At 33.6% G+C, this 25,451-nt stretch overlaps 1 protein-coding gene across 3 annotated transcripts in view; it reads left to right on the forward strand.

The window, feature by feature from the left end:
* LOC138709315 (uncharacterized) overlaps positions 1–25,189 on the forward strand; it is a 124,228-nt gene extending 99,039 nt beyond the window's left edge. For all 3 annotated transcript variants that reach the window (XR_011334908.1, XR_011334907.1, XM_069839991.1), the window contains exon 2: positions 12,423–25,189. Coding sequence is in view for 1 of the 3 variants with exons in the window: in XM_069839991.1 (XP_069696092.1) it covers positions 12,423–12,774 (352 nt within the window). In the remaining 2 variants the exon portion in view is untranslated. The remainder of the gene's footprint in view (positions 1–12,422) is intronic.
* The last annotated feature ends 262 nt before the right edge of the window (positions 25,190–25,451 follow it).

Here is a 25,451-nt window from a genome sequence, read left to right on the forward strand (position 1 = left end):
ACTTATGTCACAGGTAACTGTTTTCGCAGTATCAATTGAGACTGCATCTTCAGAGTCCAATGCAAGGAGAACATTGTTAATAGAGTCTATATGTTCGGCATAATATTCAACTGCTTCTAGCCATGTACCCCATCTAGTTAAAATTGGCTTTGGTGGCAATGGAATTTCAGGGTACATTTCTTTCAACACGTTAACTCTACTGGGAGCTTTGAGAAATACTTTTTTCACTGATGAAATCAACAAATCTACTTTAGGGAAATTGTCTCTGACCACTTCTGCCACACGATGAAATGCATGCGCCACACAAGTAAAATGAGTCAATTTAGGATATACAACAGATAATGCTTGTCCAGCTTTGACCATATAAGGGGCAGCATCGCTAATAAAGAATAACACATTATCGTACATAATACCCTTTGGCCACAGGATACCCATAGCTTCGTTGAACAGTTTAACTATAGTTTTGTTATTGCACTTTTCTAGAACATCACAATGTAAAAGAATTCGTTCAGAATATTGTTCACTTAACAAACCGATAACTACATTACCAACAAGTCTACCTTCTTTGTCGGGAGTCTCATCAATGGAAACCCAAATTGAACTATCTTTAATTTCATCTCTTATCTTCTGTATTGTCTCATCGTAGATGGATGGAGCATACGTCTTCCTAAGTGTTGACTCATCCGGGATTGTATGTTGAGTATATTTTTCAAGGAATTCCCTGAAGACCTTATTCTTTAGTTTGTAGAGAGGAATATCAGCAGAGATGAGAGAACGGCACAGGTCGATGTTAAACTCAGATCTTACATTCGATGTTGTTGGTTGTGTTAAAAACAATTGTCTCTGCTTGGAATTTAGTTGTTTGTTGGCCTGATGTTTACTAGTTGTAATGTGTTGTTGCACCAGGAACTTTTGTGTAGATGATACTGCACACTGACACAAATTACAAAATAATATTTTATTGTCAGTTGATAAACCATCTTCTTTAAATTCTGAAATGTAACTTGTTAGTTTTGATTTTAAATTGACTGAATGACGTACTTTTGGCATATTTACCGTCTTTATAGTATGATTTACAAAACTGAACCTATGTGTACTCTGACTGGCATTTAACTGTTGAGCTGCACAACTGAAGTCTGTTAAAAATTTTAAATTAAATTAATACAGTTTTGTAACTTACTTTCCATTGTTGATAGGACTGCTAATTTTCAAATAACTCTGATGTTAAAGGGATTACTGAACATGTGTTTAAATCTCTATTGTTGAAATGTATTTTTAAAAGTTAATGGAATTTTGTTTTGTTTTATTGTTAAACCTAATATAATATGGACTGTTTTATATGAAATATGGAAAATATATGGAAATTAACGAAAATATGTACTAAACTCTAAAATATGGAAAAATATGGAAAATAAAAGTAGGATTTTTCAACCCTACACATTGTGAAACATAAAGATAATGCAAAATATAAATTATATTAGCTTTATAAGTAAATATGTATTTACATATAAATCCTTTCCCTGCTTATAAGTCTTGCTTAATTTAGCTAAATGAATTAATAAGAAAGTGTGTATACTTTACGACATTATTTTTGTTGAATTTCTGAAGCCGGTGTCAATTTTGCGTAACGAGAGGGAACGTATGAGAACTATGCCTATGACATGCCAGCGTGGTGATGCACTCGATGTCACGTGCACACGTCGACCTCCGTATTTATTGCTGCTTGCACAATACATACCGATCTTTATCGCCACAGCTGCAATTAAGGCAATAGCCTTGAAACTCGTAAAACTTGGCTTCGCTGATGATCGAGCCTGTTATGATAGCTATACATCGCCTCATCAGTTACAAGACCTCGTGAACTCGATGAAACGTTCGTTGTCGGTTACAAACACCTCCAGATATTATCACTTACTGCAGAGTGTAGGTAGACCTCTCTAGATTCTGTGAGAGTGGGGCAACCAGAGTTCATCTCTAATAAAAAATTTCAACATATAATTTGTAGGTAGAGCACATTAGAGACTATGCTACTTGGCAAAGCAATAGAGAAAAAAAAATCCTTATTTTAAAATTTAGTGAATGTCTAAAATCTTTCTTCACCATATTTCAACTATTCCTTTCTTACCGACTTATAACTCAGTGCGATCTAGAGGAGGATATATATCCATGGACCAACACTTGACAGACACACATTGCATTGTCGCCAGCAGGTCACAGGGCCACGGCTGACATAACACAGGACAGACACCAGTGGCGGCTCCTGCGTATTTCTTAAGAGGCGGAAAGAAGTTAACAGCACGAAATGACACCTTCTTGAATGAAATATGCTATAAATTAGCCTACATGCATACATGTAAGACCAGGTAGTGTTGGGGTTCGCCTACCCTTCTGTATAGCAATAATCTGTTCTTTTAAACGGAGTTTCCTAAATTTTCCAAACTATATTATGTTTTCACTTCCATTTATTGTTGAATAATTGCACTAATTAACAATTACAAGGAAATTCACAACCTCGCAGCATTTTTAGAGCACACTACAGCATCACACGTGTTCGAAGATATTATAGAAGCGTTGTCAGACAGAGCCTAAACGGAGCGGGACGCTCCACTAGACTCGTTGCGTGCTCCGGTGTTTCCACAGACATAAGCAAGTTCACACTCCGACTCTAGCTACACAACCGGTTTTGTAGCTTACAACTCTGATACTACTAGATTATAAATAATTTCGAGGGAAAAATTGTTCCGGAGCCGGGTATCGAACCCGGGACCTTTGGTTTAACGTACCAAATCAACTTTACAGGGAGTTATACCTGAAATCTTGATTTGCATACTAGATTATAGTTACTAACACGTAATCGGAACCGTTTTACGGAAATGGGAATGGGAAATAATCTGAGGAAAGCGAGAACACTGCACCCACGCACGTAGTCTGTGTTGCCACATATACATTTTACAAGTTCAGTATCACATGCTTTTGAAGAATGTCAGTGAGTACCTTTCAATTTCAAATATATTTATACAAAACTGACAACTTGACTGTTGCCCTGTCTAGTAGACAATGAATGGAAGTGAATTTCAGGGGCCAAAAAGATCTGCGATACTAACGTAGAACTTACTTCCTCTTTGTTTCATATAAACCCAACTTTAACTTTCAAATATCTCTGAAAGTTTCAAACCATGAATAGTAACCTATATAAAGTGTAATGAATAATATTTTTGATTTATAATTGAAAAAAAAAGTTTATATGGTGTATTTCATAGCTTTGCGTTAAAACTGTTTTTATTGTGCCTCCTCCTAGATGTGTTATAGTCTGGTTGAATGCAACATCGTTGGCAGCGGTAGCGAGCTTGCTGTACGACTAGTCGGTTTCTATTTCCCGCCCATGCGCTGATTCAGAGGAGAATCTCCTCCCTATCCGTTCATTTACTCGCTTTAAAACTCTGCTTCTTTCTCTGGCCGCTAGTGCGCTGTTGTCTATTGTGTTAACTGCAGTAAAGGAGGAATGGATTGGCTTTCCTCCACACAACAATCTCGCATCTTTCTCACAGTTTTCTAGCAGCACATGAGTGCGTGTCGTTTAAAACTCGTTCAACCGAAGTTTTCTTATAGCTGAGAACTTAAAAATTATCTAATCTTCCGCGAATTTCAAGGCACATATTTTATTTGGTATTTACTTTCAAAGGAAGAAAAATGTGAGGAGGACGTTCCTCCCTTCCCTCCCCCGAGGAACCGCCACTGACAGCACCCAGCCCCACGGGCAGATGATAAATCTCTGTCATTGTTCACGTCGGGAATCGAACAACACACCGCTTCGGTGTATAATGTATAATGTATAAAATATGCATAACTTCAATATTATAGCATAGGTATACATATATTTAGTTTCAATAGGTGAAAATAATAAATCAAATAAAGCTATTAATATACAGGTCTTTCATTTAAAAACTTCCCAGTCTAAATAACTATTTATTTAAATTGAATTCAATTTAAACAAAAAAAAAAGTCAATTTAGATATTGAGGGGAAAGTCTGAAACCAGGCTTAATAGCATTTTAGATTTCACCCCACCCCTAGTCACCCCTACTTTGAAATTTCAAATGACACCCGTATATTTTTATACTTAAAGAAAGAGCATTCAATTGTTTATATCCTCATTCATTTGTTTTTGCATCTTTTGTTTTCTATCATCGCCTCGCAACCTGTATTTTTGTTATTATCAGTTGATTGTAGGATGAAAGCACAGCTTATTTTGTGTAATTTCCTAAATTTAATCAATAAGGATGATTTATATTCTCTCTTGTAGAATATACACCATTTTAAAATAATTTAATACACAAACACAACTATTACATGAAATGCTCAATAAGTTTTCATAGCTTTATTCTCTTCAACTCTAATAAACAATAACAACAATCCAAGTTGCCAGGAGACGATAGAAAGCAGAAGATACGAAAACAAATGAATGAGGTGTATAAACAATTGAATGATCTTTCATATTTAAGTATAAAAATATAGGGGTATCATGTGAAATTTCAAATTGCGGGTGGCTGGAGTGGGGGGTGAAATCTAAAATGTAATTAAGCCTGGTTTCAGATTTCCCCCTCAATATCTAAATTGACGTGTTTTTTGTTTCAATTGAATTCAATTTAAATAATTAGTTATTTAGACTGTGAAGTTTTGAAATGAAAGGCCTGTATACTAATAGCTTTAATATGATCTAGGGTATAGGCTACCTTTACCTAAATACACTACACAGCTTAAAACAAAACGACAGATAATAATAATAATAATAATAATAATAATAATAATAATAATAATAATAATAATAATAATAATAATAATAATAATAATAATAATAATAATCGTAATATATTATTTGATTATTATTTATATAATAATTTATTATTATTATTATTATTATTATTATTATTATTATTATTATTATTATTATTATTATTATAGGAAATTGATTCTGCCACCTCAAATGTAAGTTTATCGTTCTACTGAGGTATTAACAATCCCCTCTTGCTCCCAAATTAGAAAAAAAAAAAATAAATAAACTGACCTATCATGATACACCAACACGACAAGAATGGAATGCAAACAATCTCTGGAAGCTGGCTCTGCAAATTCAAGGCCATAGTTGGTGCGCATCGCGTGACTTCGCGTTGATACATTTCCTGGAAAATAGGCACGCTCGGCGGACACCTGTCAGAGCCTGCTCATGGGTTATCACTTGTTTATTGTTTCATTGTTATATGTTATTGTTTTTCCATCAGTTTATTTTGTTTGGTATTATAGTATGGGTCCAGCAGAACGATAAGGAGGGTTCCCATTAATCATTTTATCAGTTAGTAAACACTTGCCTATCTTCAGTCCGAATGCTTGCTTGATCCCAATAGTATGTGTTATGCAATCATTGTTTCTTGGTCCCTAGTCTTCGGGGTTCATCATCCCATTAGAGCAGCGGTTATAAACACCAAACTTTTTGAAGACGCGACTCACTTTTGGCCGAGACTTCAGTTTGTGGCTCCCCCCCCCCCCCACTACTGTACCGGTTCTTTACTCTATTCCAAAAATACAAATTCCTTTTAAATCGTAAACAACTATAATTTTACTCAAAAGCAGAGGATACAACCCTAAGTACAATTTTAAACAACAGGTTTTCTAGTATTTTCCAGAATAAACCAAAACAATTACGATAGTAACAGATGGATACTGAATCCGTTGCGTTCAACTGGTTGAAATTAATATATATATATATATATATATATATATATATATATATATATATATATATACACAGGATGTTTTAGACATACTGTACTCTGGCAAACCTTGGGAGCATGTTCCTCACACCGAAACAAGAGAAAAAGTTCATATAAACATATTCCGAAAACCCTTAGTTCTTTAGTTATTAATGAAAGAACATAATGAAACATCTGTTAGATATTGTCAGCTTGGTAGCAAGTGTTGCAACTTTAATCAATTCAGAAACTCATAGCTTGGGGGCGGATCTGTGTGCGGTTAGAAAACGAAACAGGTTAGACGCGACGCGACGCGACGCTAGCAGTAGCAACACAGTCCATGTATACGCCGCGAACAGTATAGTGACCACGTTTAATTAGTAGGCTAGCGGCGTCAAAGAGGACGGAAGCTTTGTAGTTTCAATAATTTTAATTATGTTGTGCTGTCCATTGTCGTCAAGTCTTTTGAAGGCCGCTCCAATACTCCACGCGGAGTGTATGGACGGAAGCTTTGTAGTTTCAATAATTTTAATTATGTCGCGCTGTCCATTGTCGTCAAGTCTTTTGAAGGCCGCTCCAATACTCTATGTTATAATAATATATAGCAGCAACAAACAAGATGTGACAACGTCGCATTTTCATTTTATTATCGGTGCATGCAATAAAGACCTACAAATCTTAAAAGGAATGCCGCTGCCTAATAATTAAACGAGGCTACTATACCAATACAGTCCACGCAACTGCAGGGACAACGCACACAGATCCGCCCTCTACTCATATGTTCAAATGACAAATGACTGTAGTAACAACACATAGCCAAGAGCGTATTCCGAATCTCAGCGCTGAGTAATCTGATGGCATCACGGTGTTCCGAATTTCACCGATGGCTTCACTGATGTTCCACCGGTATCGCACCGGTGCCATCAGCTTGCAGAGGTGGTGGCAGTCTCCATCAGCCGCCATCAGTGGATCTGATTGGTTCTTGTATAGGGCGGGAATTAGCAGACGAATGACCGTGCCCTGTTGTGTCATGGCGGTGTATTCTGCTTTAGCTCTGCTGTATTGTTTGTAATGAGCACAACGTAAAAACAATATGATAATGGCTTATAAGCGAACTTGTCAACGGACCAGTTATTACTACCGGTTCAAGAAATAAATTGTTTATGCTCTCTTTTCTTTGAACGAGATGGCAGTACGGAAATTTCGCAACATTTTGCTAGCGTAGCACAGACAACAACTTATACAGTCGCCATGACAGCCATCAATCCTTCCAGCAGTTTTGTTCCTATTTCGCTGCAGCGTGACGTCATTGTTGTCCACCGGTCCGGTGAGATTCGGAATACGCTGGAAGCCATCTATACTCCGTGTCAGTAGAAAATGCATCTGAAGGTCAAAGCCAATGCCTTGCCCTTCCACACCGCGAGCCTTAAAACCTCGCGCGATGTTGCGAGTGAATGTTATCTCTACCTCAGCCTACGCCTGTCTTGAATTAGCATAGATCACGCGATGTCTAATGGTGGTGCTATATGCATGTAAGGAAAACATCAGTCTTTACCGATAGCCGTATAGATCGCAGCATGTTAATTGTGTAGTGTCACTGCTCTTTAAATTCGTGTCTCTTCGGACGGAAGTTGAATTATTTTATGCTCGACCATGCCGAAATGTAGTAATTATACACCTGGTAGTAGCCCTTTAATGCACCTCATTAAAGTACACCTATTCATTAAAGTTCAGGTGTTCAGCCAATGACAAATCACCTTTGTATCATTATAAAATCGCAAGTATCGATTATTCTCGGATATGCAACCGAAAGACAATTAGCGAAAAGTCACGGAGGCTGGAAATCCAATACTGTCGCAGAAGATTATGTTCTGTTACTGTAATAATTAGCGTTAATTGTAAATAATATTGAAATAAATTCAATTTGTCATCTCGTTTTTCAATTCTAAATCAATTTCCAGGTTATATCAAGACTAATGTTCATCTTATTCTCTACGTTATATCAAGGTCAATGACATTCGGCCTCGGAAAAAATCAATACTTTCGCGTCTGCGCACATCTCACAATTCAGGTCAGTTCGCTACTCACTTACATAACCATAACATGACCTACTTTTGAATAATTTCAAGTTAGAAATATGATCGAGCATAAAAAGTCGTATAAAACTTGCCTATAATGGCAATTAAGACGCTCGTATTAAAATTATGAAACTCGCTTGCGCTCGTTTCATAAACAAACATACTTGCGTCTTAATTACTACCATTATAGGCTCGTTGCATAATGTACTATTTTCCTTGCTCGGCCAGTATTATAAGAGCTCCATCTAGCTGACATGATTTACCTTGCCAGATACTTTGTAAACACTATATTACTTTGTATTCTGTGTGTACTTAACTTCAGAGTAAATGTGCCTCAACTTCGAAGTCTAGTAATAACTAGTTTTGTCCACCAGGTTGGATTTTGTGGTTATTTCCAGTAACAACTGGTTTGGACCAGTAGTAGAAGGACTTTGTAATTATTTCTAGTAATAACTAGTTAGGTCTATTATTATAACCAACAGCAGTACTAATACCTTCTAATTATTACTAGTAGGAACTAATTTGTTAACAGTAATAGGTATCTGTACTTTTAACAAGATAAATTACAAATCGTTGCTGTAACATTGGCAATACGAATGCGTATCAAGACATTTAACGAAGCATATGGTGAGATATGTCGTAAGAAGAGGGGTGGAAAAATACGGATTTGTTTGTCTAACAGTTGTGTCAACAGGAAAGTTTCCTTTCGTGTTATGAAACATAAATAGAAGTCGACAAGGTCTGTGTGTTTGTTCCTCTGTATTCTACTTGCATTAATTGCTATGAATAATATGGTAGTGATTTCAATTCGTCTAAGAAAGCGGAAAAGAAAACCTTACAGACACTCGCCAGCAAAAAGGTATGCATTTAAATTTTAAATAATAATTTTATACTTATAACTGTAATTCGGTACAAAAGGTCCGTAGTGTAGCATTGAGAATTTGGACTGTGTGGTGACTTGATAAATTTTCGACATTCCAGATTTAGGTCCTCATTGGTTTCATTTTCAGATTCCTATATACGTAACAGAAGTACCTTTATTATTCTTCTAACGGTAATTAATTTATTATTGGTTGATTGGTCGATTATAATCTTACTAAACTCTGCTTGTCTGGCTGGTGAATAATTCCACTTCTGAAATGAGAGAACTTCTAATATGGAATTATTTACCCCACGATGCAGGAAGATAGATGAGAATGCTGGCTAACAGATTTGAGTTTTATATCAGTATCAATTAATCATAGGCCTATTACAGTCAAATGTCTTATCATACAAATGTAATTAGCATATTAAAATTTGTTATTACATCACATTCATTTGGTTGTTAACGTTTTCGCTATTTCGGCATCATCAGATAACAAATTATTACGATATCAAATTTGAACAGAGTCTTACAAAATTAGGCTACACAGATACAATATATGATTAGCCTATATATATATATATATATATATATATATATATATATATATATATTCAACAGAAGTTATATAATTCATGATTGGCAACGCACCGATTAACTCTCAGTCGAACAACCACAGTCGCACGGCCAACACATACATTCACACGAAGTTTGATACATGGCATAAGATCACCAGTTACATCATCACTTTAATATTTTTGGCTCAATACGTCGTTTTATAGATGAACAAAACTAACTTCCGCTCTCATTCGCTGTGTTCGTTGCATTTGTCTTTCGAGTCTCGTCTCGTCTCGTCATTCTCGTGCGCTTCGAGTCTCGCTCATCATTCTCGAAATAGCATTTGGTCGGCGTGGAAAGTTTTCGTAACTTTGAATAACATACATTATTGAAATAAATAACATTATAAATGTTTAAATGAGACAAAAAGACAAAACAGAACAGTATCTTAATTATCAAAATGTCCTGGTTCTGTTATGATATTACCTAGAGTACATAAATAGAAAAAAAACAATTCTCAAATAAATTTGCATTTCTAAGAAATATAAAACATAACATTAATGTCTTTTTATTTGAAATTGCACACTTGATCTTAAACATATGAAAAGAAAATTTCTAGCCTTTTAATAAGGACCTAGTAATTAAATAAAGACTGGTGAACGGATTATTATACACTGAAAGGTAGAGATGTTTCAAATAGGCTACTTGATTGTTTATACATTGGTAAAATAGATAAACGTTCAGTCAGGTATAAACAACTGTGGCGATTCAAGGCTACTTGACTTCGGGAGTGATCAATCTCGAGTCTCGGAACACTCACAACTAGTCTTTACGTCAAGGACGCGACATACAGAGCATTGTCAAGCGGGTTTTCGGCTGTTAGTCTCGCTTTCTTGATCGTTGTTCATCTCTAGTCTACATATTGACTACAACGAGACATATCACTTGTATAACTCTCCTATGTAATATGCTACAGCACAATTAAATTAATAACAAGCACAAAACCAATTCTTATATACATAAAGGAAATGTGAAGATACACCATAGCTGTGTATTGTAAAGTTGGCTGACAAATAAATGCCGTGTCGTGTCGTATCGAGCTGCTTGTGTATTTATTTTCTGGAGATATAACTTTTTCTTCGTGATTATTTGATTTTCCTGTAGTAGTGTTATGTAGCATGGGATATTTTAATTTCCCAGTTGACTTTTTTTCGTCAAAAACTTCATTTCATTTCAGACTATTTCACGGTTCTTGCTATGGATAATAGGTGTTTGTTGATACCATGTTCTTTTTTTAAGCTCTCGTATCATTAGCATGCGTACTACTTCTACTTCTACAATGGCATCACGGCCTAAAATCGCGTCTTAGCCTCATTTATCCTCTTCCTCCATATTTCTTTATCGAAAGCCATACTCCTCCATGCTATAGTGCCGAACATTCTTTGGAGTTACTCGTCACACCATATATCCATCTGTTCTTAGGTCTTTCAACTAGTCTCGTACCAAATAATTTTCCTTCATTAATTCTACTCCATCCTGTATACAGGGCCAGCCACTCCAATCTTCTCAATTTAATGTAGGTGTTCACATCCGTACTCTTATGTTTCTCAAACAGCTCCTTATTATAGGCATCCGACAAGGAAAACTCAGTGCGCAGAAACCAGTGGCCAAGACTGTCTCGCGCAGATGACGTATGTTTCCGTTCCCAGCATCCTCTCACGCCTACTGCAGGGGGGGGGGTAGAGGGCACAGCATGCGCGTCGCGAGGAGTCCGAGCTGAGTTTTGCTTATAGGATATATTATATAGGTCCGCAAACAGGGAATACCGACGGAAGGAATGCGAATCAAACAATGCGATAAGGAAGAGCGGGCGACAGGAAAAGGACACGAGATAGCTTTAATAATATTTAAGAGTACAGTCGGAAGAGAAATGACATCGATAGAATCAGTCTTGCGTTGTGATAGTTACATGACTTTAATTTGTTCTATTGCATGTGAATACGTGTCTTGTATCACACGGTATTATTATTCCATTCGTAAACATATGTTGCGCGTTTAATTAGCTTCCAATTTTTCTCTTGCTACGTTCTTTATTTCCACAGCGATGTCCTCATCTGTTCATCTTCTTGGAAGAGACGGTACTTCCATCGGCCCGCTCCTCTCGCTCCTTCGACGTGCCTACAGACACGCGTCAAAACAGACAGCAACGTCACCATTGCCTTTCGGTAATCGTTTTTTGCGCGAGCTATACTTATGTCGGATTCTCCAAACAGTCTTATCTAGCACAGCTCCAAAAATCCTCCTAAGCACGTTCATCTCAAATACTCCAAGCATATGCGTAAATCATACTTATGCTGAAAGGAAAAAATATCTATACTCTCTGTACATCACTGCCTAGCCCGAGCAAGAGATAAACTGCCTGGTTCTCAATCTCATCCACGCACATTTTCGAATTCAATTTAGTAATATTTTTGACAGTTTGTTTGTTTTTTAATCTTTGTACATGTTTGCACCACATTAATTGATAATCCATTTTGAATCTTGCGTACACTACTTTTAACACTTGAATATAAGTAATTGATTAACTAGTGGAACTTACTCGTGTTAATTATGTAAGTCTGTGCGGCTTACAGCTGTTTCGGTGTATCATCACACCATCTTCAGAGCCTACTAGATCTCGGCGTCATCTCGAACTTCTCTGCCTGTTATGTGGGTGCGTTTGATTGTTGAAATGTGTTGAATAGTGGAGTCAGATAGAGTGTGTGTGTGTGTGTGTGTACTGAAATTGATCTGTGTGTTGATACAACCCAAGAACCAAAAACTCAACACACTAGAACAATACGAAATATACAAACACACTAAAACACACCCAGATCAAATTCTCAACACACAGATCAATTTCAGTACACACACACTATTTGACTCCACTATTCAACACCTTTCAACAATCAAACGCACCCATATAACAGGCAGAGAAGTTCGAAATGACGTCGAGATCTAGTAGGCTCTGAAGATGGTGTGATGATACACCGAAATAGCTGTAAGCCGCACAGACTTACATAATTAACACGAGTAAGTTCCACTAGTTAATCAATTACTTACATTAATTGATTCTCCTCATGTTTTGCTAACGTGGCCACACAGTACTGACGAAGGCAATTTGTTGCGTGTGTTGCAGCATAACGTCTGCCAGGATGGGAGAGCGGCTGCCAGTCCGACGTCGACTGAACTTCGACTGGGATGATGGGTTTCGTGACGGATCCGGGGACAACTTCATCAACACTCTGCAAGAAGAGGCCCGCAGAGACAACGAGGAGGCGAAAATTAGATGGAATTTTGACTTTGAACACGAAATGCCCCTTCCAGGGAGATGGCAGTGGGAGAGAGTTGAACCTGAGACTGAGACCGTCCCCGCTACCGTTCAGCCCTCCCAGCAGCCGGAACCTCCAAGGGAAGAAGGTGAAGAATCTCAACAAGCGAAAGAAGGAGCAGAAGAAGAAGAAGAAGAAGAAGACCAGCCACAGAAGTAGTATGAATGTCTGAGAGTATGTTTTATACATTTACATACAAAGTATTCTTGAGATGAATTTTTGTGATTTTATTATAACATAAGTCTGATTGTAGTCCTAAATTTAAAGCACGTATTTTTCTCAGAATATTCTTAGTAGACCGGGATACAGAAAAAGCCAAAATATTAGTATCACTATCAGCACTATGACCCGTGAAACGTTTTATTCGTTATAAGGAGTTATTGCTTGTCTTTCTCATATATTACCAAATATTCATTTTGTAGATACTCTCATAGAAGTTTTAAATGCATATTTCTATTGGTCTCTTCTTCTGCTACTCTTGGTATCATCATAAGGTCAGAGAAATATTGTCAACACGTTCTGGACAGAAGTAAAAACTCTCTTAATTTCTCGATAATTAATTACTGTATAAAAGTTGCACTTTTGCTTCACATAGTTCTGAAGCTACAGACTTGGTGGGACTATAAAATTCTTTCTTTTTAAGGAACAGTCTCGAATTGTGGCATATTTTTATCTCCTAAATGTAAGAAAAGAAAAAAAAAATAGTTTTAAATTTTCAATGATTTTTTTATGTAGTCGGATACTACATAGCCTATACATTTTAATTTAGAACCAATTTCCCCGCTTTTCAGATAAAATGTTCCGAAATAATGTACGCTGAAATATTGAGATACTGTATAAAATAATGTAAATAGTTTGCAACCAGTGTATATATACAGTCTAATTTTATCCAGCATGAAATTAATTTTTACTCCGTTAAACAAGCACTACGCATATTTACTTGTCGACATGCATATTTTATATATGAAAAAATTCATTATCATACTTTATAGTAGTGATTTTAGATATGCAAAACAAAATTCCAGCAATATAATTTAGTATGAAACATGTTTTATACTGTAGAAGATAATTTTAAAGTAATAATTTCTGGAAATTTAAAAAAAAAGAAATTGATTAGAAATGTACGTAAAGTACTTTGAATGCTTTCTTCTTATTAGAAAAATTAATTTCGATTTTTAATCCCAGGATTAGCTTGTATTTAAAAAAAATTGAGAAAATTAAGTTTGTAGTAACTAATAATTGCTGAAAATTAAACATTTTTCAACGATCAGTAGCGTTACATTATAAACGGAAATTTCGATGATTCTCTTTACCACCAGAGATAAATACTATGCGCGAAACTTTTCTTGATCCTTCAGCTCTATAGTAAGGTTTGTTCATCTTCGTTGACAAGGAGTGGCAACCACTGAAGAACAAAATTGAATCTCGTATGCATACGCTGTGACATCTGGTGGTATAATTGCAAAGCCTTGAATATTGTGGTTACTGGTTGTTGTTTGATAGATACAGTAAACTAATGAGTTGAAAAATTGAATTAATTTTGTTTTCGAACATTCGAACATAGGTATAGTACTTTTTTTCACTACAATGGCTTAGGAAATACCAGGAATATCAATGTACACTTTCGCACTCCTTCTCGAAACGAAATGTTCACTGTGAGACAGAGAAATAACTGTGCGGAACAGGGGTTACAATAAAATTGGTTACAATCTGTTTACTGTTTGTTTAGTTCAGTGTTGAGTTCTCTTTGGTTGGCAGCACTGCCATAAGCAAGGCGGGAGTAGGTTCTTCGTCCCGTTAAAATAAGGATCAAGAAAAGTTTCACGGATAGTACTTTAGCGAATGATTTGAGATGTATTACAGCCTTGTGTTGAAAACTACATTCAATATCGTTACTCATAACTTGATATATTAAAGATATGAAGTATGAAACGGAGTGAATGTAATGTAACAACTTTAATTTATTAAGGATAGCAAATCTTTCGTACATATTGTAAACATTGCTTCAGTTTTCTGTTATTTTGCTTCATTTATGAAGGGATAAAATTTTAAAATAAAAATTAATCATTATGAATATGAAAAATCATTTATTATTTGCAGAGATAGTTCATTTATAGCTTAACTTCTATTGTTCTTATATAAAAGCATAGACTGAAATGTAGAAATTGTAAATATATTTATAAGCATTAACGCTTTCTGAGAAATGTGAAGTCACTGGTATTTCTAGACTCAATTTATTATAAATCAGGAATTTTAAAGATGAAGAAAAATTATTTGGGCAAACTTCTTCATTAACTTATTTTCTTAAGTGACCATTGCTGGAAATTATTTGCCTACCACTACAGATTTGAAGTTCTACGTTGAGTAAAATTCTTGCAACCATTAACTAAAACAGTAGGCTTATTTTTTTTATTATTTGCTGATGCACTAGACAAGGTATTCAAAGAAGAGTCACGAACTTCTATTCAAAGCTAAAATGAGGAAGAGATGAGTCCCATGCACTCAAAAATGCCGATATTCTTTTAACAACAGTTATTGCTTTTGTGATACGTGCGACAAGATCTGTTTTCTTCTCCACTTTTAGGCCTATTTCTATAATAAACTATGTTTTCGTATATCCTTCCATAAGCAGAAATTCAAGGTGTCACATACGTTGACTTTGAAAGCCTAGAAACACGTCCAGCATTACGGAATGTATTTTACGTCCTTATAAAGATATATTTTATCCCAACTATCAGCCTTTCTCTTCTTTATTTTTTACATAATTTTATTAATCGTGTATAATAGTAAAATTTCTTCAAATAAACAAATTGATAGAATTTCAGAGAGCAGCAATGAGTAGAGAAATTCAGTTTCATAAACCGGCTATATCGTCTAGAGGGGGTTATGTTATTGACAACGTTACTCCAGTACTGGTTGGATGATCGTTCACTTCTTCTTGGCTCTCCATTGGCTGTCACGCCAAGGTTAAAAAAAAATGGTGTCTTTTATGTAGGTTACAAGATGTTTTCATGGACTCTGTACAGGAGTTGAAGACGAATATTTGGAAAAATAAATAAATATTTATACATAATTTTATAGAAACGATTTAATTTTCTAAAAATAGACATTTTACGTAAGATTCTGTACTTCCGTGGTGTCCTTCATCCCGCATTAGGACCTAACCAAACTCTTAAATTTGTCTTGTAAACTGAAGTTATAACGCATGTAGGCCCTGTATATGGACTTTCCTATTAATTTATTTGTAATGCAGCTTTCAAATTTCATTGTCGTTAATAACATACAGGTTGACAAAATTAATAGTCAATATAGGTCACTTAAGAAAAACCAGAACAGTAGTTCGTGAGGAATTTATTAATTACTAATCTACAAAGGCAAAATCGCGCTTTATTAATGAGAGTCCTTAGTATGATTTTACGTACCAGACTTCTTGTAAATCCCGATGAAGAAACAAGAATTTTAAATTATATTTCGTATTGAAGAAAATATTTCTCTATTTCCTATTATAATAAAAATATCAAAATGAGCGTTTTTAAAAGCACTATAATAACTCCATAATAATAATAATAATAATAATAATAATAATAATAATAATAATAATAATAATAATAATAATAATAATATGTATTTATTTTGCTAATAATTGTAACAAAAAACTATATATATAATTTGAACTGGTAATGGACATTACCGGAAAACGACTGAACAGATTTTAATGAGTGACCCGTTATTTTGAAGCTTGGCATCCAAGAATTTTCAGAAAAATAGTAACTTTCAATGAAACGTTAGTTTTTCTACATAATTTTCTTATTTTCTAAAATCCATCTTTCGTCAGTTTTGAGAACTAATTGCATTTCAGAATAAAACAAAACACACACTACAATAAACAATAGACTATTACACGAAGACTATGACCTGCAGGATTGCTGATATATTTAGAGTTCAAATTCATTTGGTTATTAAAAAGTTCAAGACTTACTAAAAATAATTTACAGGTCTGATTCTGCGGTGTGTAATTTTCTGAGTACAGCTGTGTATTGGATATTAAAATCTACAAAACTTGAGGTGATTTGATGACATTATTACCATTAGATATGAAATATTATTATAGTTAATGCCATGATGTTAATATATATATATATATATATATATATATATATATATATATATATGTATATATATATAATATGTAACTACAAAACTTGCGTAAGATAATAATATTGTTATTAAAAATGAAATATTTTTATAGTTATTAATCAAGTGGGGTTGGATCTTTTTCATATACTTAATGGCGATGTGGTGTAGATACTTATATGCGTCATTCTTTTCGGTATTGGCTCGAGAGAGCGTAAAAATTACAGTTCATAAGGAAAGACGGTATTACTTACTGATAAAATAAGAGGCCTACAAAATTTTGTAGTCTCCCGATCATTTCAGCAAGATCTCTTAGCAGGATAAAATGATTTTACCCTCTACATTTCAAGCTTTAAATGCAGCAGCTATACCAAGATCCTATTTCTATTGTTCGAAAGCATAGCAAACCTGACTTTGTTTTAACTTTAACCTACAATCCACAATGACCTGAAGTAGCTGTTGCTTTACTCCCTCATGAAAAACATACTGATCGTCTTGACATTGTTACTTGCGTTTTCGCGTTGAAACTCAAAACTGAAGGTGGATAGGTGCAAGAAAAAGTGTTTGGCATTAAAAAAACCATTCAGAGGGAGTATGTTTCATTATTATGGAAGCAAATAACTTTCAAAATGTTGGTATTTTTCATTGAAAATAAATCTGAAAAGTTTTTATTTGAAAAGTCTAATGAACTTAGTTTGCAGCATTTGCTGCACAAGCCACTAGTATAATATAAACAGATAAAATTTTAGCTCACCTCTGAAAGAGTATAACTCGTGCTCGTTATTAAGTAAAGACGTCTCTATTAAGACATAATTTCATTATATTTTATTTTGGGATCAAATATTATGATTTTTCATTTCACCAGTATTTCTAACACTTCTTAATTTCAAATAAAATTAAGAATTCTTATCTGATAACTAAAAGTTCATGTAATATACTGCAGAGAGACAGAGTTTGCGCTCACGTCCAGGAGAAAGTAAGATATTTTTCTTTTTCACCACATTTTTGCTTTGAATCCCGTTGACTCTTCTATTAAATTAGTACGGCACCAAATATATTTCTTACGAACAAAACAAAGAGACTTCACATTTTTGCACTCCTGTTAGATCGCAAGCGGAATGCCTTTGCCAATTCGCTCGAAAAATTAGTAAATTACTGGTAGCTCATGTAAATTATATTTAATATGCAGAAGGAAGAAACAATTCTACTCGTAAACAAACAAATTACAGTAGTTCATATTTTAACTAATAGAACTGGGTACTAGTGACTTCACGTTGTATAATTTCCTCATATACTAGTCAAAATATTTATTTGTGCAATGATAATATAAATATTTTATGCAACAGGTTAACACAGCAATGAGCAAAAAGCTATATTTAATCTTCAGAATTCATTCTAAAATATTCTTTAGCCGGAAGTGGCGACTGAACGGAGAAGTAAACCCTCATTTCTTTTTGTCTTTGTATCTCCTCCTGTCACCAGCTTCGCACCCACCCGAAATATTTCTCCAATTATTCGTCTCCTGAGCGAATAGAAGCACATTCCAGACCCATCTGTGTAAATTTTTCTGTCAACTTGAATTGCAGGATACTCTACTGTCTCAGGAAGTTTTATAAATGATTAGATTTGCTTCTGGAGCAGTTTCCAACGGTTTGGAATCGTCACGAGCATGCGCAAATCGACTGCTGCAGATAAAACCTGTATCTACACAGTTGTCGCATGATGAATTATATTAACAGTGCGCAGGCAAATAAAATATCGGTAGAGAAATATCTTTCATTCATGATAAAAGCATTAAAAAAAAGTTTGTAGGGAAAATTATTGTTACCCACCTAAAACATCTGAAATATCTTGGCATGACATTTTTCTATTATTATTATTACAGAATTTGTGCTAGAATAACATTTTTTATTTCTTTTATACAGAATTGAATAAGCTTTAGAGAATTGTTTGTAAGCTTCTCAATGATACTGTTTTAATATCTTTACCAGAGAGAATAACATAGCAACCTTTTCTTCCAGTTTTAAGAATTCTCAAGTGTTTCAAACTAATGCGACTTAAAAGTATGAGGCCCAGTTTCACCAACCTTTGTTAAATATTTAAAATGTCGTTAAGGCAGTTTAAAAGTAAACTTAACGGAAGAGATGAATGTAATTTACAAGATTGAGGACAGTTTTAACGCTCATTGCTTTTGTCTGTTGCCTCTTCATTAGTTTTTTGTTATGTTTCTTAATTTGACATTTATGTAAGCTAAGAAATAGAACCATTTATTTTAGATTTTTGTTTACTATAAAGTTACAAAATTGAGAGATTTTGATGTGTTTCCATTTTTGGCGTGCTGATTCTTGTACACAGAACATGCAGTTTCTACTATTAATTGGAAAACGATTTTACTGAAGTTTAAATTATGAAATCATATACCGGTACGATTGTGTATTTGTAAAAAAAATGAAAGGAGTCATGTATACTGATAATCGCACAACCAGTAAAAATACTGTCGTACGTCGATAATCACATATTACTTTTGTAAATTATATCCAACGCTGTTTTACTAGTTGGAGGTATGAAATTCTAATAATAAAATAGCGAATTATCAAAGGTTTTGGTACCTATTCATTAAAATATTTTCACAGCAGTATTTTATTAGGAAATAGGATTTCTTTGCAAATCACAATTTTTTGAGTTACGCCACTATTTTACTGGGAGTGCGACACGTCCTCTGTGAATATATGCCAAAGTGTTAAAATACAAATAAATTACTTATGAGTAATTCTTCCAAATATTTGATACACCCAATGCTAAATTTAATCTGTATTGTAACAGGACATACAAAAGTGAACCAACACTTTTAAAAACTAAAGAACAATATATCGTTACGATTTGATGTAAAGTTGTGTCTATGGTTCTTTCTCATTTAGCCTGTACACCTAGTTATAATTTGCAATTATAAGAAACTAAAAGTGCTGTTAAATTCCTCTTTATTATTACATACTGTAAACTCTATTTTAATAAAAGGCAGACTCGGCTAATTTCATGATACTAAGGTTTTGGTGTAAAAATGAGGTTGAAACTTAAAAAAATATGAATGGTTTTAATGTACGTAAATTATTAGGTTTCAGGAAGTTACATGTCAGCATTTTTACGTAAAATAAATTTATACAATAATTACGAACAAGCAATAGAAATAATTAGTACTGTAGAAGGGCTGGTATAATTTCGTGATAGTACAAGAATATTTTCGTGATAGTCCTTAAATTCAAAATATTTAAGCATATTCAGTCAAATTTTATATTCCTGTCAGATTCATACCTGTAACCCAAACAATTAAAGTTCTTTCTATATTTTGAAAGGTACTGATATGTATCATGAAACCATTGATCACAACTGACACACTGAATCCATCTTTCACCCATACTTGTCGTCCTCGAAATTTCCTGAGCATGATCCGCACAAAATCATTAGGGTTATCATTCGGTTTTTCTTTAAGCACAGATCTTCTTCGTTTGGTTCCTGAAGATGAAGCTGTTTTGTTGTCTACAGCTATAAAAAATCTGTTTGGTAGGAGAAAAGTTATTGATTTTGTCTAAAACCACTCTCTATAAAGAAGTAGTACACGAAGATAATGAGAGTTCTTACACAAAAAAATATATGCTACTGTAACTCGTGTCTAAAATTTCATGAAAATCTGTTAAATAGAGTATAAGTTATTAATTTGTCCTGCTAAATTTCCGTTTTGACCCACTGTGCTCTAGTGTCGGCAAGGTTATAGGGGCGAGTTCATGTCAAAGTGGAAGGAAAATTATAAAATTTAGCAAACAATTTTTAATTGTCTTATTTTTACACAAACTACAGTAAAATCTCGTTAATCCAGATTAACTGGGGCCACGACATGCACAACATATCAGAGATGCTATGAATACACACACACACACACAAATATTTTACATTTGATGCATTTGATATTTATTCCACTAGAGAAAGTTGTTACTTCATAGAAAACATTTAAAGAAAAAAAAATGGCCTCGTGGAATGAGGAAAACGCTAAAAAATAACCTCTCAAGATAAGGCTGTGTTACATAATCAGTGCATTGATAAGTTTATATTTTCACCAAGAAGTATGTTACAATGTCAGTACTTATCATTGAAAACAATTTGGACACAAAACACAGCTAAAAACTTTTCTTTTAACAAAGGAAATCGGATGGTGTATTCACTCACAAATTCAAAGCTATAGATCTCACAACTCTTCAAGTAGTTTCCAAAAAATCCGCTCACGTAACTGCAAGAGCGCAGTGAACAAAATCCATATTATAGTACATATTCTGCCATTTATACTACACCATCAGAATTACATTTGTCGTTGGTATAATTTTGTGATAAATTTAAATAAAAATATCATGAAGTTAGACGAGTTTGCCCTACAGTTATTAAAAAAATTCAGTTTATCATATTTTAATATTAAAAAAATGTAGCCCGTCCATCTAAAAATTAATCACAAAACTGCATTAATTATTATTACTTCGAAATATGTTAACAAATATATTTCTGAATATCGTTTCCGAAATTTCTAGAAAGGTTGTTGTAATACAATTAATTTCCAAAGAACATAATAGGCCTGAAGACGATGGTATTGAAGCAATATACGATATTACACTGCTTCCAAATTATTAGAATTATCGACTCGCTTTTTAGCTATTTTTATTTATTTTCTTCCTGGATTTAACAGCGTGTCTTTTATTTCTTGGAAGGAAAGTCAATCATTTGATAATATCATTAAATTCGGTTTTAATCATGTATAATTTTATTGTTACCTTGCAAACAAAGAACATGATTGAATAAAATATTTTCTTAGCTAAAATTAAATTTTACTCTCTTAAAATATACTTTAGTATAATAAATTACATTCGAAATTAACGAGTGAGTCTTTGTGTCTGTGTATCTTCTCTTCCAATGTAAATTTTGAGTAATAATGAATTTTACATAGTTCCTTATTTAAACATTTTGACCACAAGGTTTCAAATTTTATACCGGGATAAACGGAAACCTTCTTGGCCGTGAAGTATAATTTTCCATAATGTAATGGCTGTGGTATAATTATTATAATTTAACTTAATATTAAGCAATTTGGTTTGAACCAAATCCTAACAGCTAATATTCCAAAGTTGTTTAAACATAGATGATTTAGTTTCACCATTGTATATAATCCATTTGTAAACCATTAATTTGATATATATACTTTAGATCGTTGTGTACTATACTTGAAAAGTTCGACTAATGGTACAGAAATTTCAAATTTATCCAAAATTTCCTCCAAAATTTTCGTCAAACTTGTTATAACCTCAAGTTTGTGAAAGGAATTTGCAGTGTAAGTGGTTATTTACGATAGAGGTTGAATAAACCATTGAGGAAAAGTGGTGTCGATCCCGGTAGATATCATTAAACTTTTAGTAAATAAAGTTTCTATATTCTCTTGTACTTACGTTTCCTCACGCAGTCGTATCCTTTATTACTCCATCACAGCCATGCCATCCTCTCATAATATTTGGATATTTAAATGGCCATTAAATTAATAATTACATTGAAAGAATGAGTCGAAGGTTTTGTGGCTACCGTGCTCACCTCTGGAAGAAAATTAATGAGAATAATATGCGTGAGACATTAATTTTATTTTCTTTAAACACTGACTGAAAGATATGCAAAATATGAAGTGCAGTTCGTCATTTTAACATGGTGCAAATTATTCATTGTATATTGTTCTACCTACAATTAAATATTACCTCATTTTTCTATACCAAAATAATCAACTTTGAAAGTATAGTCGCAATGTAAATCGATTTAGATATTGTAACGTATGACTGTTGCATGATGTTCTGTGATTGTAGTTTTTATCATATGTGCTTTAATGAATGTTGAAAGTAATATTGACAGAAGTTTAATGTAATTTTGCATGATTTATTTATAGATTTAAGCTAATAGACTTTACAAAAATAGTTGGAATATTTGAACATGTGTAGTCATTCAGTATCTAATAAGAATTATGTTACGAAAATGAAATATAGGCCTATACAAGGAATATATTGACTGGTATTCCTGGAATGGTAGATTCATATTCAGATATCACATTTTGAGATGTAATTCCTCAGTATCTGAATGAAGCATAGGTTTATTGTAAGATATGGTTGAAATTAATGTAACTGGCAAACAAATTGAGCAAGCAAGACGAACTGAGCTACTGTGGAATGCGCTAAGAATGGAATTTAGTCCGTTCACGTGGATTGTCTTTTGTCCATATTGCACAACTGTGAGTGTTGATTTTACTATCGAGAATAAAGTAGATTTCGTCTGTCACTGTATTCGAGATTCCAGTTTAATTTCCATCTGAACTAATACATGTAATGAAAATTTGCATCTCTTTTCATAAATAGCTTCTTTCAATCCAAACATCATTTGTAGTACATAGGGATACATTTTCAGAAGTTTACGTAAAGTTTTCCAACTACTGTAGTGCTGTATGGAATTTTTTTGCACGATAGTGTGTTTTCTCGTCGTTGCAACAAATGGCCGCCACGATTGAAAGTTGATTTTACTGAATTCAGAGTTGAGAACCTAGATAAGTATGTTGAAATATTACAAATAACTGCTCTAGAGTTATAGTGAAAAACACTTCCTTCTATGTAAGCTACAATCCTACAATACATGTAAAATTCATACTCAAAACGCAGTGTTAATTAATAATATACATTATACGAAACAAATCACTACATTTGGTTGTTACTGCGGAACAACCGCCATCACAGGGTAAGAAAAATGTTTGCTGACATCCTAAGACAACAAGGATTGGAAGTCCATGAAGAAGTGCATTGTATCTTGGAAGATGATTCAACAAGACGAGCAGATATTGTTGTCAATGATAGAAAAAAGGACACAGGAACAATACTAGCCCCGACTATTAGGTTTGAAAGAGATGCACAACAGCCAAAACTTACTGATAATGAAAAGAGAATCATCTATGAACCTTGCATTCCTTATTTTAGCAAGCAGTATAACATCATGGCTAATCGTTGGTCAGTACACGGATTTCTTTTTGAAGTTCGTGGTACCATTTCGAAATACACCTATAGCCTTTTAAAATCAAAGGGATTCACATTTTACAGTGTTGAGAAATTTCTTAGAGAAATTCTAAACGACTCAATTCAAATTTTGCAATTTCATCTCTTTTTCAAGTAATATGATTCACTTTTATTTTCTTTTCAAATTTATTTTATGTATTTTCATTGTAAACTTTTATATATGTATTTGTTTTCTGGATTCTTGTGGTCACCCTTAATGAAGGGCAGATGGTTTTATTTTATAAATCCGATGTGTAAACAATTCAAACTTCATTTAACAAAAAGAAATAAAAAATATCCCAATTGAACACGAAATATTAGAAGTGCCTGAGTCATTTTTACTCCTTCACATTGAAGTTGATGGTGAAGTTTGTAAGTTGGCCAGATTGCAAACTTTCAGTCCGCTGTTTATAATGTAATGTACCTAATGTATATGAAGATTTTTAAAAATTTCATTTTCAAAATATACTATCGTGCAAAAAATATTCTGCTCTGTTCGTTTTTCAAACTTTTCCATGATTTTGTAAAAAGCACTTCGCAACCTTGTATCGCATGGATGTCCAATAAATTGTAACTCGTACGAGGTAACTCCTCGCGTAAGCAACCCGCAGCGCACATTCTTTAAGGTAGTTTTTCCTATTTTGTACGGAAAGTTATTGACCTTAGCAGAGCATGATTGATGTGCAATATCTCCTGGTTCTATAGGCGTTTGGACATACATGTTTTATCGTAATACAGGATGCTATAGTAACTTCATTTGGACGCGTGGCCGGTTGGCGGAGATGTGCTTGACCTTGCGCTGCGCTCCTTGTAACCGGTTATGTCCCCCTTCACACTCCATAAAACTTCACATCATACGAATGGAAACATTTGTTTCAGCACGGAATAATTAAATTCAGTCCCTCACACATTCCATAGCCTCTTAGTTCAGCCCTATAGCACGATTTGTTAAAGAATTATATAAATTTCAACTATGTTAGTTACTTTATAATAACCACATATTATACAAAATAGTTGCTACAAGAATTATAGATGTAAAGTTTATTACCTATCTAGAAAGACATCACAAGCCATGAAGATATAATTTAATATCCTATTATATACTCTTCATGGTAGTAATAATCGAACGAATTTAATTTTCAGGGTCAATGATGTTGGCTGAATTGCTATAAAATATTTTATGAAAAATAATGTAGTTGAAAAAGATTTTGTATAGAATTTTTAGTTCTGTAATACTTAAAAAAGTATGCTTATATGTTTTATATTGTCAGTATTGTAAGAGTGTGTGGATTTTGTACGGAAAATAAATAATATTAGTATGGTTTCATAAATTCACGTTTTTATTTATTATGTATGATGTACTAAATGAATTTCGTACATTGACAATAAATATATTAGGGAAAAATTTAATGATTTATTCAGTATTAATGATGTTCTTACAATATTAGATTAATAATAATAATAATAATAATAATAATAATAATAATAATAATAATGATAATAATAATAATAACTTAATAATAATAATAATAATAATAATAATAATAATACTAATAATAAGAGTAGTAGTATAATTTTACATGAAGAATAATA

The sequence above is a fragment of the Periplaneta americana genome, chromosome 11, assembly GCF_040183065.1.
Source record: "Periplaneta americana isolate PAMFEO1 chromosome 11, P.americana_PAMFEO1_priV1, whole genome shotgun sequence".
Classification (NCBI taxonomy): Eukaryota; Metazoa; Arthropoda; class Insecta; order Blattodea; family Blattidae; genus Periplaneta; species Periplaneta americana.